This window comes from Engystomops pustulosus, chromosome 2 (genome assembly GCF_040894005.1).
Source record: "Engystomops pustulosus chromosome 2, aEngPut4.maternal, whole genome shotgun sequence".
NCBI lineage: Eukaryota > Metazoa > Chordata > Amphibia > Anura > Leptodactylidae > Engystomops > Engystomops pustulosus.
In genome coordinates this window covers 212,480,847-212,499,425 of record NC_092412.1, presented here as the reverse complement: position 1 = coordinate 212,499,425, position 18,579 = coordinate 212,480,847, and the positions used below count along the sequence as shown (strand labels likewise).

At 41.0% G+C, this 18,579-nt stretch overlaps 1 protein-coding gene across 3 annotated transcripts in view; it reads left to right on the top strand.

Moving 5' to 3' along the window:
* The first annotated feature begins 552 nt into the window (after window positions 1-552).
* The window catches only part of MTMR4 (myotubularin related protein 4), a 43,439-nt gene continuing 25,412 nt past the window's right edge, over window positions 553-18,579 (top strand). The window contains exons 1-2 of one of the 3 annotated variants that reach the window (XM_072138038.1): window positions 553-755; window positions 4,339-4,370. In XM_072138038.1, the coding sequence (XP_071994139.1) occupies window positions 4,368-4,370 (3 nt within the window). In that variant the 5' untranslated portion in view covers window positions 553-755; window positions 4,339-4,367. Of the gene's footprint in view, window positions 760-4,338; window positions 4,371-16,562; window positions 16,750-18,579 lie in introns of those variants that run through there. The other 2 variants (XM_072138037.1, XM_072138036.1) reach the window with 2 other exon arrangements.

Here is an 18,579-nt window from a genome sequence, read left to right as displayed (position 1 = left end):
TCATTAACATCTTTATTCTGTGTTTCACAATACATATCTATAAAATGAGCTTAAAATACAGCTATTTTACTTATTTTAGGACATATGCACACAAACACCTTGTCGTTTAGCAAATGGTGTAGATTGTAAGCTCTTGCGAGCAGGTTCATTCTTATTGTTTCACCTGACCATGTGACAGTGTAATGTCAAATTTTGTTTATATATGTACACAATGATCTCTAAAGTGCTGCAGAATTTGAATATTAGAATTTTTTATAGCTCTAAGGATATGTAGAATAAAAATTGTCTATTTTATTTTTTACACAGCTATAACTGCCGTTTCATCCCCTCAGCCCCCTTCTCTCATAATAATACACATTCGCCATACGTCACTATACGAAACATAAATCTTTTTATTGTTGACAGCTCCCGCCTTTTCTGACCCGCCCTGTTCTTTATTGTACGACATTACAGCAGCCAGCGGACTACATATCCCACAATCCTTTGCCGCCGCAAAGCGCCGGATTCAGTACGCGCAGGATTATGGGGCTTGTAGTTTGTTGTGGCTGTGAATGACAGCGGACGCATCGAAGACTTCCATATTCGGGCGGGACCGGTGCTACGTGCCGAGTACCATGAACGGGTCAGGAGGCGGGCTGCTGGGGGACAAGCTGGCGTCATTGCCGGGCGACTCCATCAGGAAGTGATTTGGGAGAAGTATGCTCAGGAGCAGCGCCCAGGAGCCCCGAATCCCGGAGCCCGTGTAGTGTCTTCCTGTAGGTAAGTGTCTCCCCCGCAGTCCCATGGTGCCCTCTATATCCTGCCCATCAGTGCCATCTCATACGCGCTGTGTACTATATGCACTTGTCTATGTATGGACACATATTATTATATCCACAAGGCAACATGTATGGCCAGTCAGTCATTGCTGAACACAATAGAAGTGGAATTACATTTTTCTACAAAAATTTTTGTAGATCCAATTTTTGGTGCAAAAATATAAAATTCTTGCATCTGCATTGAGCAGAAATCACCTTGCGCTAAATATTTGTGCAGACGGCTAACATAATCATTGGTAAATCAAATTTAATCCATCCCCTCCAGTTCCAAGCATTTTAGATTCCAGTGTGAATTTAAATACGGACATGAAATGGTTAAAAAACCTTGGACAAAAAAAATGTGGACGTTCCAATGTCTGAGTGCAAGAAATAGCCAGATCTGTCACTGATCTGTCTGTATTCATGTTACGGTTCTAGATTGTCTTTTCTGATAATTCCTTTGTGCCGTTCTTCTGTTACTTCTCATAGAAATTGATGAATAGTTTGACTTTTAGGGTACAGGCAGTCCCCGGGTTACGTACAAGATAGGGTCTGGAGGTTTGTTCTTAAGTTGAATTTGTATGTAAGTCGAAACTGTATATTTTATAATTGTAGATCCAGTAAAAAAAAATTTTGGCCCCAGTGACAATTGGAGTTTAAACATTTTTTTCTGTAATGGGACCAAGGATTATCAATAAAGCTTCATTACAGACACCTTACAGCTGATTATTACAATCTGAGACTATAGTAAAGCATTCAGAAATCTTCACCAGAGGTTAGAGGGGTCTGTCTGTAAGTCGCGTGTCCTTAAGTAGGGGACCGCCTGTATTGCCTTTTAGGGGGCTATGTCTGTACAGTGGCTAATACGGTCCAATCAGTGTGACCAGACAATAGTTTGATATAATAATATTAGACAATAGTTGCAAATGGGAATGATAACATCAAGCTGTGTACGTATTAATTCATTACCAGGAAGAATAACAGAGGAATGAGAGAAGATACCCCTTAACTATGAGCAGTATTTAAGGGAATAAGCGAGTCCATGTTTCATCCTGTAGGAAATATTTCTAATATTACGTTAGTCTCAAGGGTTCTCTTATTGGTTGTTATAACCGACAGCTCCTTTTCCCTTGGTCTGATTGTGATCACTTTTCTCCTAGTTCTTTCCTAATCTGTTCTATACTACAATCCGTGTCTCTCCCTTGTATTAGCAATTATTAAAGGATAACTAAACCTTTCAAACATAATTTTTTATATTTCAGAAATGAATAGAAGCGGTGATAATAGTAAACGTTGTAATATACTTCATTATGTGAAGCGGCTTCTATGTGTCTTGTTTCTGCTTCTTTCTCCTGTTGTGAGCAGTGTATCCAAAAGCATTCAGAGGTCCGTCCACTTCAGACAGGTGATGTTGCTGTCACACGTCATCTTTAGAAATGGAATCAAAGCGCATAAGGGTACACCACGGCCCAATTGCATATTTGGACAATACAAGACACCAGATGCTAGTTACTAATTGGGCCATGGCACGCCCCGTACACTTTGATTCCGTTTCTATACGCAGTCGTAGCACTACTTGTGACCGTACACTTAAAACGCTTGTGTGTGAACTAGAGAAAATTCCTCTTAACGATTCCTGCCTCACAGGAGATAAGACTATTCAGCGATTGTCTGTAAAGATTTTAGTCGTCAGACACTTTATCGGGTTCCTTTATCTCTAAGCTGTAAGTGGATCCCGGGCAGAAAGCTGATTTATACAAACTGCTGAGGAAGAAAGGCAGCGGAAAAGGGACACACAAGCAGATTTCTTTTATAAAGTATGTTACAAAGTTTACTTTTATAATCTACACTGTTGATTTATAAGTTTGTTGAAAAGTTGAGTCACACTTTAACTCAATCACATAGTAGTGCACAGTTTAACCCCTTCACGACTGCCATATGGCTCCATGCAGAAAGGACGATAATAAACAGCATTACAGTGGCCAACTTGAAACGGCTATAATTCCTGAAACCTGGCACCTAGAAACAAAATTCTGGAGTTGCATTACACAGGGGATCTAAATTTTGATTTTTATATACAGCTTTCTATTTCCAGGATTTAGGGTTATAACTTTAAGAGTGGATATCTCCCGTTAAAGGGGATGTTTTCCTGTTTAATATGATACCAGAATTGTTTCTAGGTGCCAGGGTCCAGGAGATATAGGCATTTGAAATGAGCTAATTTCATAAAGAAAAATATATTTAATTAATTTTACTATGCTATCAAGTTAGTCTCCCATGTCATGAAAAAAAAAGCAAAAATGTTTTTTATATCTAAAGTGTTTTCAAAGATATCATCATTTAAAGAAGCGCATAGCTAAACTTCAAATTGACCCCGGGATTCAAGCACGAAGGGGTTAATCTAAACTCTGTGTTCCCTGTGTTACAAAGCTTAGGATGTCCCGAGAATATCAAGTTCCCTTATTAAAAACTCCCTGACCTTATTTCGCTTATTAATAATTAGCCACTGGTGCTGTGTCATGCCAATGGTTCCTCGCTGCCTTGGCATAACACATGTGTCACTGGAGGCTGTAGAACAGCGGGTATTAGCACATCATGGTATATCTACATTGATAAGAATTTTCTATGTTTTGCCAGTTTTGGGGAGAGACTGGGCTGACTGCAGGAATGTGTTTGTTCAGCAATTTCATACATTTGTGTAAAGCACCACCACATTCAGTACGTCCTGGCCTACAGCTCTGTTGTCCCGGCATGTACGTGCTGTGTGCTGACAGGTCACAGCTGTAGTCAGGACGTCATCGCTGCCGAGCAGGTCACAGAGATCTGCGGAGGAACAGGAGGGAACGGGATGTGACCTGTGGGGGCTGGTTGGGTCTGGTTGCTACTTTTTTTTTTCTTTTTACCATCTCCAGTATGGTCCATGTATATCAGCTTTATCTTCAGTATCTGCATATGTGTCTTGTATTACAGCATCATTGATTTGTATCTTCCGCTGTGATATACATTGGTATCTGCTGTCAGCTCTATATTTTCGATATAAACCCTGATACAGCATTGGTGCTGTGGACCCCCACAATGATATCCAAATGCCTAGAGCAGACCCTTAACCAGGCCAAGAAATAAAATGTTATATATACAGTATTCTCCAAATGTTCTATGAATACACTTTACTTTTGTCTATTGGATTTTGAGTAATGTGAACATATAAGAGGACCACTAACCTCTCCTGAAATACCATGACAACATCTTTTCTAATATCTCTACATTGTACAGTATTTCTGCATCACTCCTTGTGAATGATGGTGGGTGCACAAGTAGGGTCCCCTCCCCTATACAGTAGAAAGACTTGGGAGCAGTTTTATATTGGCACAAGTAGAGCGAATACTTTATTGTTATTGTAACGATTTGTATTGTTATCGAGCCCTCATCAGACATGTTTGGAGAGCGGCTAGGCTCTTTTATTGTATCAGTTGTCCCTTGTATGCAACATGTATGTTATATACATGTAACCTGTATATTAACTTGTCGTCTCTTCTTTCAGGTTTGTGTTGGATTGAATAAGACCACATTATGGTAAGTACCACTCGCTCACATTGCATTGCTCCATCAGAACACGTGTTGTTTTACATGATCAATAACGTTTCCCATACATTTGAATAAATCAATAGTGCAAGTTACTATACAAAATCTTGGATTACATATTGTGGAGCAAAATGCTTCTCTCTTCACCTAGGTGGCATCTTGGCCTCCAAAAGAAATACAAATTTCATCCTGATATTTTTCCCATATCCCTCTTGCTTAACCCCTTAAGGACGCAGGGTTTTTTCGCTCAATTCTCGCTCTCCACCTTCAAAAAGCCATAACTTTTTAATTTTTACGTGTACAGACCTGTGTGAGGGCTTATTTTGTACGTAACAAATTTTACTTTCCCGTAATGTTATTTATTTTAACATGCCGTGTACTGCGAAGTTGGGGGAAAAAAATTCCAAATGTGGATAAATAGAAAAAAACTGCATGTGCGTCATGTTCTTGTGGGCTCAGTTTTTAAGACTTTGACTGTGCACTCAAAATAACACCTCAGCTTTATTCTTTGGTTCGGTGCGATCGCGGTGATACCAAATTTATATAGGTTTTATTGCGTTTTAATACATTTTCAAAAATTACACGAATGTGTTCAAAAAAGAAATAACGCTAATAACTTTTTCATACTTTGGCGCACGGAGCTGTGTGAGGTGTCATTTTTTGTGAAATGAGCCGACGTTTGAATTGCTACCATTTTGAGGTCTGTGCGACATTTTGATCATTTTTTATTCCATTTTTTATGTGATGTAAAAAGGTGTAAAAGTCGCATTTCGGACATTTGGGCGCCATTTCCCGTCTTGGAAGTCACCACCGGCCGTAACCGTTTTTATATTTTGATAGATCGGGCATTTTGGGACATGTCGATACGCCGGTGGCAATGAAAGGGTTAATAGCCGCGATCGGTGCAAGCACTGACCGCGGCTATCAGCGGTGGGGGTTTGCTGCAATATGCAACAACCCCCACCCTTGTATGAAGAGGACTCAGCCCGTGAGCCCTCTTCATACATTCCCTACACCTCTGCGCCGTAGAGCGTTAAGACTGTGGAGGTTACATCAGATCTGCTCAGTTTTTCCCTGTAATGTCTCATATAATCCTACAGAAGCCTCTGCGTGAGACAAATGGTTTGGGCCCTTTCGTACAAGTATTTTTAGAGCTTAAAGGGTTTGTCCACTTTCAGCAAATAATTGATATTGTTAAAAGTTATAAAATTATCCAATGAACTTTTTGTATCAATACCTCACCGTTTCTAGATCTCTGCTTGCTGTCATTCTATAGAAGGCTTCTTCATTTACTTTTAACTGTACAGAAATCTGTGCATGTTCTTGTGTTGGATACGCAGGTGCACGTCCCATTATTATCACAGAGCATAATCGGAGCCGTGTGATACTCATTATTGCTGAAAGTGGACAACCCCTTTAAGTGTATCTGATGACACGGACTTGCAGTGGGTGTTCGCCCATAATATATTCAATGGCTTTTTCAGTCTGCAGAAAACGGAGATACATTTTATGATTTTTATTTTTACAAAAAACACATTAAAAAGTTATGTCAAAGACTGACACACCAATCAAATTCTGCAAACTTCACCATACAAACTAGTGATTGGCTTTCAAAAGTGCATCAATCCTTCTCGTCTAAGGGGATTGTAAACTCTGGAAATGCAGGACGCCTTATAGCGGAGTGTGTATGTATATATATATATATATATATATATATATATATATATATATATATTATATATTATATATATTTTATCAAATGCTGCCCTCTCAGAGATTTTTCCAAGTAGCAAATACGCATTTAAAGGGGTGTCTAAGACATTAATGCCTTTTTCAATACTAGATCCTCAAGATAGATAAACAGTATGTGAATGGGAGAAGTGTCCGATGCCCAGGCCACCTGAATAGCTGAGCTGCAACACCCAGACATCTGTCTTCATCCAGTGTATATGTTGCAGTACATGGATTGGATCAGCATCGGGCCCAGTTGCAGCTCACATATTGATAATACATGGAGGGCTCAGATAAGCCCTTAAAAGGAAATCTACCATCAAAATCAAGCAGAATAAACCAGGGACACTAGATCCCGGCACTGTTACTGTGCTAATCTTATATGAGTTATCCATGGCTTCCTTCTTTCTAAAACTAACTTTTAAAATTATGCTATGGTAGACTCATGGGTTTACACAGAGCCCATCCTGTACTGTAGCTTCACATGCTGTTACACGGTGCAGGAGCACTCCCCCCCCCCCCCCTCCCACTTTTCTGTGTGCTGAAACTTCCTCTGCTGCTGTGAGATTACTCACGCAGAGGGGGAGACATTGTAACAGCCTGAGATGTTACAGCACAGTGTGGCTCTGCTAACAACCCCTCCCCAAGCCCTTCTAACTCATTAGCTTAAACTTAAAAAGTTTATTTTAGAAGGAAGGCAGCCATGGATTACAAATGAAGATTACAACAGTCTCAGTGCCTGGATCTATGAGCAAGTGTCCCAGGTCTATCATGATGGATTTTGATTAAAGATTTCATTTCATAGAAAACCGATTCACAGTTTAATTTGCATTGGAACTAAATAAGAGGGGACATTTAAAATGGCTGATTTACACACTTTCCAGATCACATGACTCGGCTTAGTCTGAATCGCTTTGTCGTAGTGATGCTGTAAGCTCCAACTGGGTTTTGGGAATACTGTAAGCATCACAGCAATATTTTATATGACCTAGTCAGTGGCTCCATTGTACAGAAGAGCGTTTCCAAAAAGTTGGGATAACTGCAGAGAGCGGAGCTATTATCATCTGAAAATTCCATCTCGGACTCCGAGTTATTGATTTATTAAAATCAGTTTCCATATAAAACAGAAATAAAATGCCATATTGCTATGTTATAAAACTAAAAACGCACAGGAATCCAGAGTTTCAGTTTTTTGCTCTGCTGAGTTTCTGTTTCCTGACTTGCGGTACGTGACCCCTACGGCCAACCAGCAGTGGAGCGGTGTATTGCTCCCATTGCTGACTCCTGATTCCAATAAGTACGTCAGCACCACGGAGTGACCATAAGAGCCGTTGTACTGGGTCCCTGCTGGGGGGAGGGTGGTAGTAAGTTGAGTGTTTTAGATTTTATATCATAGCAATTTTTTTTCATTTTTTTTAAAAAGAGGACTACCCCCTTTTATTGTGACTGCAAGATGACATTTCCCATAAACACACCAGTCATAATAATAAATAACTTGAGAAAACTTGAGAAAAATTCACGAACCAGACGCTGTACAAGGTTAGTAGACATAATAAAATGTAAGCAAATGTTTTTTCACCTTTGTGATAGAAAGGGCAGGCACCCATAGGAGACAAGTACAGTGAAATATTAATCATGCGTGACCTTGATTTGTCACTCATTAACCGGCATCTTGCGGGTCTCTTTCATCTGACACTATCGTGCAGAAAAATAATTATTTATATCGGAGCAATATCCACCCCTGCGAGATATTGTGTGTTGAGTACATTGATAAGCGGCTTTATACTGTATTATACACGGGTTATATTCTTTTAGTACTTTATAATGCAAAAGTTAACAATCTGCGGACACAGCAGGAATAATGTCTTTGCTATCTCCTGTTTGCTCATGTGTCTGTAAATATATCCTGATGCTGAAAGCTGCGTGTGGTGACCCCCAAATAGATGACAAGCAAAACCGGATCTGAGATGACACTTTCACTCCCCATGTACTTCTAGTTATTTGTAAGCACTTGTTCACACGGCATATGCTGAATAATATGGAGCTGGGGTCAAAATAAAACCACCTCTAACATCAAGGATCAAAGTTCACGGCAAATGGTAAACCTGAGTATTGAGTAATTCTTTTCTGTGGTTTATACTGCTAAAGATTTACTACTGCTAGAATCATTTGCCATGTGAACATGGCCTAAAGGAATATTAATCCTAAAAATGATTCATGAAAATACACAAACTCCTTTAAAATGTTAGTAATTCTGCAGAAAATTGGTTATTTTTAACTTCCTCCCAGACCAGGGTATTTTAACCATAGGGTGGAGGGTACTACTGCACCAGGCCCTATGGCAGCCCTCTGGCATTCCCTACCTCACTTGTAGTAGTAAAGTAGATTACTGTGGTAATAAGTTTGTCTTATCCTCTCCTGCATTTACTGTACGGGCCAGTGGCATAACTACCACGGCTGCTATGGGGCCCATGAGGTTAAGGGGCTCGGGGATGCACAGTCCCTGCAGTGTTTTGCCACGGCCCATGGTAAGTGGTCCGGGGATGCACTGCCGGGTGCCTGCCGGATCGTGCTACCGCCCACATCTCTCCTGGCCCGCCCACCTCTCTAGTGGATCCCCCCCCCCCCCCCCCCACAGTAGACACCCTCTCCGCACCCCCCTGCTCGCAACCTACTCTATATTTATGGGCACAGAACACTACTACTATTATTACTACTACGCTGTATTTACGGGCACAGAACACTACTACTATTACTACTACTACTTTTATCCTGTATATCTAGAATTGGGTAGAGCACAGTACTACTCGTATACATATATGGTCACAGTACCCTACTAATCCTCCTATCCTGTTTATATGTTATTTCTTGAGGAGGAATGGCTTCCCACCAATGTAACTTTTTGTACAAAACTGATCAGAGACGCGGGGACAATCAAATGAGACTTGTCTTTCAGAAATAGGTTCCCCGTAGATCCCATTTAAACAGCATTCATTTACCCAAATAACCTGCCACGTAAATAACCTCTCCACCGCCATTTCCAACTTTGAGCCAAACACACAATTGTGCAATTTACACCACAAAACGGGAACAATGGTTTTGGCAAACGTCTTCCTGTGTCTGACTGCAAACTCGTAATAGGAATTCTACAAACTCCTCATTTATTTATTTTTGCTTTTAATAAGTTTTTCCTGTTTATTTTTCTGGACTCTCGTCTCTGTGGGGTAGGTGTGATGTGTATGTAACCTCATCCCTGTGTTCATTGTGAGGCGGCACTTCCAGGTAAACTCCCTGCGCAGGACACGATAATCTCCCTCCTAGTATTGAATGTACAGTATGTAAACATCCATGTACATGACAGAACTTGAGACGCTTGACATTTATTAGGCTTTACATTGCTGCTCTTCCTCCGAGTCTTTATCCAGCACACAATGCCATGGCGGCGCTTATATCTGTGCCAAACTCCAAATTTACATAGAAGCAAATATTTCTCAGATTGTTTGCTGTGGGTGAGGGTACCAGCAGAAGACACACAGAGCGGGAATCTAGTCCAGCTTTATATGTGTCATTTTGTGGGGTGTGTACCCACCTTGGTTGACCTGAGCAGCCACAGAAGCCAGGTGTTTCTTATCCAGTACATTTTAACAATCCCAAATTCTTTCCGGTCCTTCAACAATTTTGATTTGCACCACTTATTTTACACGTCACTTACACGTCTACTGAGCAATTGTCTTCATACATGAAGTCAGAATTATAGCAGGTTGTGTAACCTATCAATATTCACTTTTTTGGGGTTAAACTGCTCGCACCCTGACCTGGAAGCTGTTTATAGTGCCCGGTGATTTTGTAGAACCCTAGATATGGAGCCACTTTAACACCGTATCTGTAGTTGCAAGCCAGTGGCTCAGGTTCCCATATCCCAATGGGTAGCATTTTATTTTTTATTTTTTATTATTTTTTTTTTTAATCCTGTTCACAAAAGTCATTACTTGATCCCTTGAGCTCTACTTGACTGGTGCATTGCTGATAGGTTCGGGGCAGCCTTGATTCCTTAAATCTGTTTTCACATGAACCTCTTAACACGAATAATAATGTAGAATATTTTATGATCCAGAATTTCCAATGAAGGATGGTCTAAGGCCAAGGTCACAAAAACTGACCCCTGACCTGGTTTAATGACTCTATGGGATAAGGTACACAAAGGTCACCTGGCGCAGTTATTATCTAGCACTAACCTTCTGGAGATCACCCATAAGGGTAATGTGCTGCCTATAAAGAAATAAAACGAGGCATGCCTGGCAGAAGATGGCCTTTTATTTCTTTTTTACGCTTTTTTTATGTTACATGTGACTCTAATGCTCCTTGCCAAGGACATAACTGGCACACAGCCTAAGCCCAGGGTTTCTTATCTAGAGAAGGCGTTATAGGTATTGTGAAAGCAGAAAGTAGGGCAATACTTTATGATCCCTAGTAAGACTACTTGGTACAAAATTGGGTGGCAAACGACTGACCCGTGTGTCATTAATGTGTGACGACCGCACAAGCATCAGTGACAATAGAAAAAGAGCTCGGAATAGCCTAAAATAGTCCCTGCTGTATAATTTGCGGTTCAGACAGTTGACTCGTATACGGGCGGGGAAACCATAGTCATGTGTATGAGCCAATTGTGTATGAGCCTAACCGTTAACTTTAACCCTATTAATCTACCAACCCCCACAGGTATGGGAGGAAATGTCATTTTTAGAATTGCCTCTTTTATGTGAAATATTATTTACCTATTAAAAAATCTGCTCCAAAGTCATATGAAAATGAATGAGAAGAGTCAACTTTGAGGCTCTAGCAGGAATGTCACTTCAGAAGCCCCTATCTTCTGTTCTGTAATGCTTTTTTGGTCATATTAAAGATAAGATTGTAAACCCAGTACACTTACATGCTGGTGTGTGCCCCCTCTGGCAGGCTGTCGGTTAAGTACTAGGGGTGTGACTGTAATGATAATGAGTCGTTGGACATCTCTCAGTTCATTTGCATACAGCTTTAGTACCTGATTGCTTAAGTTTACAGTCATGTAGAGGGACAATGAAGGGACAGGGCAATGCTTTATAATGGCACTTTATGAAAATATATTTCGTTTTTCGGGTTAATTTGCCAGACAGATTCTCTTTAATGGAACCTGGGGCTCCTCGGGCTCATTTTTATAAATAATACCTTTTTTTCCATAAAACAAGGGCATATGAAGCTAAAAAAAAAAGCAGATTCTGACTGAGGGCACACACCAGTATGTCAGTGTGCTTGGTTTATAATTCTTCATCTTGGTGGTAGTTTTGTTTTCTTTTAAATGAAAATCTACCATTTGCTTTTATGCATTATAAACCAAACATACCTTGAGAATGCTGTAGCTAAACTGATGCAGAAACATATCTTGTTTAATCTATCAACTGAGTGGTTTTGCTGAAAAAACAATTAGAAAATTATGATAAGTCTCTCGCTTTTGTGGCTGCTGCAGCGCTTCTCCTCTTACCTTAATTATGCATTGCTTCAGAGAATGATGTATTCACTGTGTTGTCTTTGACAGGCAGAAGTAATCAAGCGCTGCACCATCCCCCATCTGCTGTGTATGAGTCAACCATTTCAGCTTGATTAGTCCTTTCTGAGAATGTTGTAGCTACACTGATTCTGAAAAAAAAACATGATAATGAGGATCTCTCATTCCTGTGGGTGGGCCTGTAGTACTGCTCTTACCCTAATTATGCACTGCCTCAGAGAATTCACTGCCTGTGAGGGATAACAATCAATCACTGCACCATCCCCCAGCTGCTGAGTATGAGTCATTCAGCTCAGGTTGATTAGTGCTGTCTGGACAGCTCATGAAGTTCAGTGAAACACTGCAGCCAGTATGCACCCAGCTTTCCCAAGGTCCTGAATTTTATAATTGTTTTTAGAGCAAAACCACTCGGAATAGGGGTTAAACAAGATATGTTTCTGCATCCGTGTAGCTACAGCATTCTCGAGGTATGTTTGGTTGACAATGCATAAAAACAAATGGTAGATTTGCTTTAAGGACCTATTATACTGACCAATTTTAATGAAACTGATTATGAGCATACCTCAAACCAGGGGACAGCAGGGTAATGACGGACAGATATCCAGCCTCTTGTAGACATGTTTTTCTGTTGGTTCAGGGGGATTTTTGGAGCATTCAATCTCTGGTATTTTTCTAACTTCTTTTGATCAAAAATTTGAATAAATAGGGAGATTTTTAAAACCATAAATATGTGACACTTCCCCCTAGTAAATTGCTTCTGTAAATCATTGCGCTTGGGTAAAGAGCCAGCTAGAAAAGGAAGCGCTGCTTCCCGGGGTTCTCCATAGTGATTGTGAGGGGCAGATATGTTACTCTAGCTTGTGTCATCCTTCAGCTCTCATGGAGATAAGTGTCACTATGTGATTGGCAGCCACTTATCTTGCCTGGACTAGTTACATTCATTGTAAAAGAGAATAGTATAGAGTCCCCTCCCCAGGGAACAACAAGGGAAATGAGCGACAGAAAACTAGAAGCAAGAAAGCGGAGAGAAGGAATAAAGAATATTTTGTGCTTTGAGATGCTAACCCTAATTTCTGGGAGTTTTTATGTTTTATGTTTTATGATTTTTTTTTAATTAAATATGACACTTGGGCTGTTGACACTTTCCTGGCCTACTTGTACACAAAAATGGGGTATGTGTGTTGTTGAAACAAGAGCTAGCACGTTTCCATTCACGAGGCTTTCGGCTGATGCCAAACATGGCGTTTGGTCCGTTTTTAAGCATGCATTTTTAGTTTCGTTTTAAAACTGCATTTGTTTTTGACCATTATTGATTATCTTAATAGATAAACAGGTTGAAAGCAGCCAAACGCATGGTAAACGGTCAAAAACGGATGCGTTTTTAACCGGACTGAAACCGCATGCTTAAAAACGGACCAAAAACGCCATGCGTGGCATCACCCTTAGGCTGCGTTCACACATTTCAAAAGGAAACACAACTGGGCGGGGCTTGGCCTGATCGCATATGCATTCCCAGTAATGCATGTGATCAGGGTTACCGCAACATGTTTACATGGAAACGCGTATGCGATTAGGACAAGCCCCTCCCTGTTGCTTTTGAGTTGGGTTTCAAAACACAACTCCATGCAGTGTGTATACACGAGCTTAGGCTTCATTCACAGATGACCATATTTCATCCATGACCGTGCCACTTGTTTATACTGCTTTTGTCCCCTGGTCTATTGTAGTTCACCTTAAACAGTAGTAGGTGTTAACTCGCAGACTCCCAAATGTATTCTATTTTTTTTCGATAGTCTAGGAAACCAGAAACAACATGGACGGCTTCCATGTGTTCTACATGTTCTTTGTTGATTTGCATAAGTTTGTCATGAACAAATGTAGAAAATAATTAATTTTCCATGACCTTTGCACTGCTGGCCCATTGTTATCTCTTGTCCATTATGCCAGTGGTTTGGAAAGCCGTGGCTGCAGCGTACAGGATTGCTGGGGCATCTTTGCGTCCTGTTGCTTGGCAGACTACCCCTCGCATTACTCCCAGGCCTCACACAATACGTCTTCAGGAATATTGTGTTCTTTCTATTAGGGAGCATATGCCAGCGAGAGGAAACGTAAGCGCCTTCAGCTGGATCTGCAGAATCTTGGATGAGTTGTGGCTTGTAGCTATAACATCCTGTTCCAGACCTGGAAATTATAACTCCCAGGTCAAGTACGTGACAGAAGAAATGCCGGGACCATTTTAGAAAATCAAATGCCTTGAGAATGGATTAAGTAATTAGATTTTGAATTATGTATAGAGGATATACTTAATTTATGTGGTGCACATCCCTACACTCCATCATTCATAGCATCAGAGCCCTGGTCCTTACCCCGGCATCTGTACGGGCTCTCTGGTTCTTCAGCATTGCTTAGATTCTTAAAGGGAAAAGCATCGTCCTGGTCGGGTTGCAAGTAGAGAGGACATCCTATTCTTTCTGGGAGTGCAAAGTTCAGTTTGACTTTCTACCTTTATTTTTCACTTTGTGTAAAAAAAATTTTTTCTTTCCTTTTAAATGGATTTGAACAGCCCCACTAACTTTGAGGCCCTATACGTTGTGATATTGCCCTAGAAGCCCAATGCGAGGTCTGGTATTGTATTGTGTTGTGTGCATGTGTACCTTGAAAGTTCTAACGATCGTATGGTTGTTTGTTAAGAAACCCATAGAATTGCTTCTAAGGATTCCTTGCTTAGGTGCCTAAAGAGGTTTTCATGTACCGTATTTTTCGGACTATAAGGCGCACACAAAATCCTTTGATTTTTCTCAGAAATCAAAGGTGTGCCTTATAGTCCAGTGCGCCTTATATATGAACCAAACTTACAGACAACAGCTGCCTTGTGCCACCTGCTGGTCATTCATCCTTATAATCAGGTGCGCCTTATATATGAACCTGGACGTTTTAGCAGGCATCTATTAATGGTGTGCCTTATAATTAGGTGCGCCTTATAGTCCGAAAAATATGGTACCGAACATACTCTTTCGGACTACTGTTATGTTGCTTGTCTATTTTTCCATGATTTGGTTGGCTGTTGCCAACTCTTTCTTTTAATGGTAGAATCTAAAGCTTTGTGTGTATATATATCTATCTCTCAGAAAGGTGTTATTTCTGACAGTCGGGGGTTTTCATTGCAAGTAATTTACACCTGCAGTAGGCAGCTTGATGGTCTTATAACTGTATAATGACTAACATATCACAAGTGAAATGGAAATGTGTGCATCACTGTGTCCCTTGTGACTCACTGGTTTATTATACGTGTCATCTAGGTGAAATTCTGGACATAGACTTGTTAAACAAAAATAATAATAATAATTATGTTATGCCTTCTGGAATTTTAGTTTACCGTATTTTTCGAACTACAAGGCGCACAAAAAATCCTTTGATTTTCTCAGAAATCAAAGGTGCGCCTTATAGTCCAGTGCGCCTTATATATGAACTGTACTTACAGACAACAGTTGCCTTGTACTGTGCACAGGTCTGCCACCTGCTGGTCATTCATCCTTATAATCAGGTGCGCCTTATAATCCAGTGCGCCTTATATATGAACCTAGACGGTTTAGCAGGCATTTATTTATGGTGCGCTTTATAGTCCGAAAAATATGGAAGTTACATTTTAGTTTAATTAGGAGACTGCTAATAAATTGTGGGTAAAGATAAGGATTGGAGATTTATTACAAGGGGAATTTTGTCCCTTGTTAAAACGTGTGACATTGTGTTTTATACATTTGGTGCATATTTAAAGGGAACCTGTCACCACATTTTCACGTTTACAACTTGTGACAGGTTCCGAGTCGCACACCCTTGCTTATCAGCCAATTTTTTTTTCTTTTACCTTGAAAGGTTTTCTAAACATAAAAAATGTATATTATAAAGTATTATTCTCTACAAAATTTTGGTTAACTCGATCATACTGACCCACAGAATAAAGGTGGAGTCCACAGGGAAAGCCATAAATACAAGGCCCCTAAAATAGAAAAATGCATTTGGAATTCTTTGTGTGTGTGATATGTGACGGATGTGTATAAAAACACACGCTCGCTATCTTTTACTATGGTCGTTGTAAATGGGTTATGTAGCTGTACTGCTGTAGTAAGGCCTGGATACTCCAGCACTAAAGTCCATATGAAGCCATGATCTTTATATAGCACCATCCTATTCTGCAGCGCTTTACAAATCACGGAGGACAACAAGACACTGCACAGTAATAACCTGGTCAGATGAAACGATAGGAACGAGAGCCGACTTATTTAGGAATAAACGTAATAGACGTAGGTTTTTTTTTTTTTTTTTCCTTTGTCCCTTTATAGATGGTTATGAATGACAACTTCCCTCCATTCACCCTAAGACTCTTCCCTGACTTGTGGCACAAGTTGCTCCTTCTTTTCAGTGCACATGAGTTCATTTACAGAACTGAGGCTTATTAAGAACTTTAACTATGTTCATATAGAGTTTTTTTTTTTTAAACCCCTGCAGTTTGTTTTCATGTGTCACCCCTCCCCGCTCCTGTGCTTGAATATACCCCAAGTGTCTAGACAAGGGGACATGTTTTTTATTCCTGTTTTATATTTGTGTGCGGATTGTGGCTCTTTGCTGGTGTCTATGCATTGCTGTAAGTGCTCAGACATGTTTGTTGCTTTGACCTTCTGTACGTAGACATGGGATGGGGTTGTACAGTAATGTGCTTGCAGGCCCCCAGCTCTAGGTTTGGGTAAAATGATGAAGCACATTGCGCGTTTTGCTCCATTTTTGCAGTTGTGGCTGCTGTCCTGGCTCAGGCCTGGTTAGCCGGCAGATGGGAGGGGGTGTGTGTGCCTGACTCCATGCCAGAGGAGGAGGCATCGGGCAGCACAGACAGCTCCGGCACCTGCTCCTCCCTCCACCTCCTCCCTTTTTCTGTGCGATGGAGAGGCTGCAGTGAGCTGGCTCTGGGTGCAGAAGCAGGAGAAGAGACGAGATGGTTACACCGGCCCAGCCCTTGTGTGCGAGCTGCGGCCGGACCGTGCAGCCCCTGCCAGCATGACTGAGCCCTCTGCACGCCCCCACTGTTCGGTGCTCAGCTGCTTTGTGAGTCTCTTAAGCTTCACAAGGTGGGAGGGTGGGATTCTTTTACATGGAAGATATCTGCCGGGGGAGCGGTCATAGGAGCTCCTAACACCCTATGCACCCTCTGGCATGTTTTCTATTACGTAGTTCTCTGAGTTGGCATGTTATAGCGACCAGGCCACCTCCGAATAGTTGTGGAAAATCCTTCTTAGCCACTCCCTTCCAGGGGATACCCTTCTTTAAGACGTGTCTTTGTGTGACTGCTATTGTACACACCGGGGATACCCGTCATGCCACTGAGGGGTGTGTGCGGATACGAGTGCCCGAAGTGACAGGACACAATAATAACTGGGCACCTTGGAGCTGCTTAGTGACAAAGGAGGGTTTTATTTAGGTTAACCTTTCAGCTGGGTCTCGAAATGTCTTTTCCCAGGGATATCGTGTTCTGCTTGTTCACGATTGACGGACTGAGCCGGAGAAAGTAGGGATCATTTCAGTGGGGCTGAAGTCTCCCCTGTCTAGGCCCAGTGACGGCAAACCATCTGTCTGCCAAGTACATTGTCACTTGGCAGGTTGTGCTGTAAGGATGTGGTCCGGATGGAAATGATTTCACTGCAAACCTACACATTCCCACTTCCTTTTTCCAGGGTATTTAACGTCCCATAGTTACATGTCCTCTAATGAAGTGAGGAGACTAATTCCAGGGAAACTTAATTATCTGCTCCCGACTAAAAGCTTAAAGATCCGTGTATGTAGCCAAGAGCAAAGCTCAGTCCTGCAGGTTATATACTGGGAACCTGTTACATAGACAAGGAAATCCATCTTGTGATCCTGAAGAAGGACACATCATATAGGAAGGGTTTTACATCACACGTCTACGTTCAGGTTTTTCATTTGTCCATTTGCACATCTTTTGATTCTCCAGTCCCCTCGCAACATCTACCAGAGAGATTGGAAACAAGACTCTGGGGGTGATTTATTATTTTCATTGATTTTTATGTTCTGTGCTATTGATTGAAAATGAACTAAGAAAATTGCTCCAGGACCCTCTTAGTGTTTCTTCATCCATTGCAAAGTCCAGCGAAGGGGACATGGGTTTACTGGACAGAAGAGGGACACCTGATTATTTGGCCTTGTTATGAATGATCCTGGATGAAGTTTAGGTTGTTAATGTGCAGTGAAGAAGTCTGTGTGATGCCGCTTATGAGTATACAGCAGGTCTTTCTCCATGTGCTATTATGTATATGTTAGGTACATATATCTTCTCCATTATATCCTGAGATTGGGTTATATTGACTTTTTTGTGTGTTTAAATAATGGTTAAAAAGCATCAGCTCAAAAGGAAAGATTACCTGTGCACAGTTCTAGGCAGCTGTTGTCTGTAAGTGCGGTTCATGTATAAGGCGCACTGGACTATGAGGCGGATTTTTTGTGTGCCTTATGGTCCGAAAAACACGGTATCTTCCAGGACAGTATCTTACTATTTATGATTTAACACGTTCTGATGGAAAATTTAGATTGCAATGAATCGGAATCATTGAGAAACCTACATTAAATAAAGAATGTTTTAGAAATGTATTAAAAGTTTCTACTGAGCGTTCTTTCCCAGGGATCTGCTGTTAGGCTGACCCCATCCTCATTAGGCTGTGTTCCCATTTTGTGAGGAGGTCAAAAATGTCAGCGATTTGCAGTAAGTTTCCTTACAGACACTCAATATAGTAAGTGATATCTATCGGGCAAAATAAGATTACGATAAGTTCTGACCTTTGCATGGTTTTTCACTTTAGTAGTAGGGCAAAGGCAATAACACTGATGGGAACACGGCCTTAGGCTATATTCACACTGACGTAT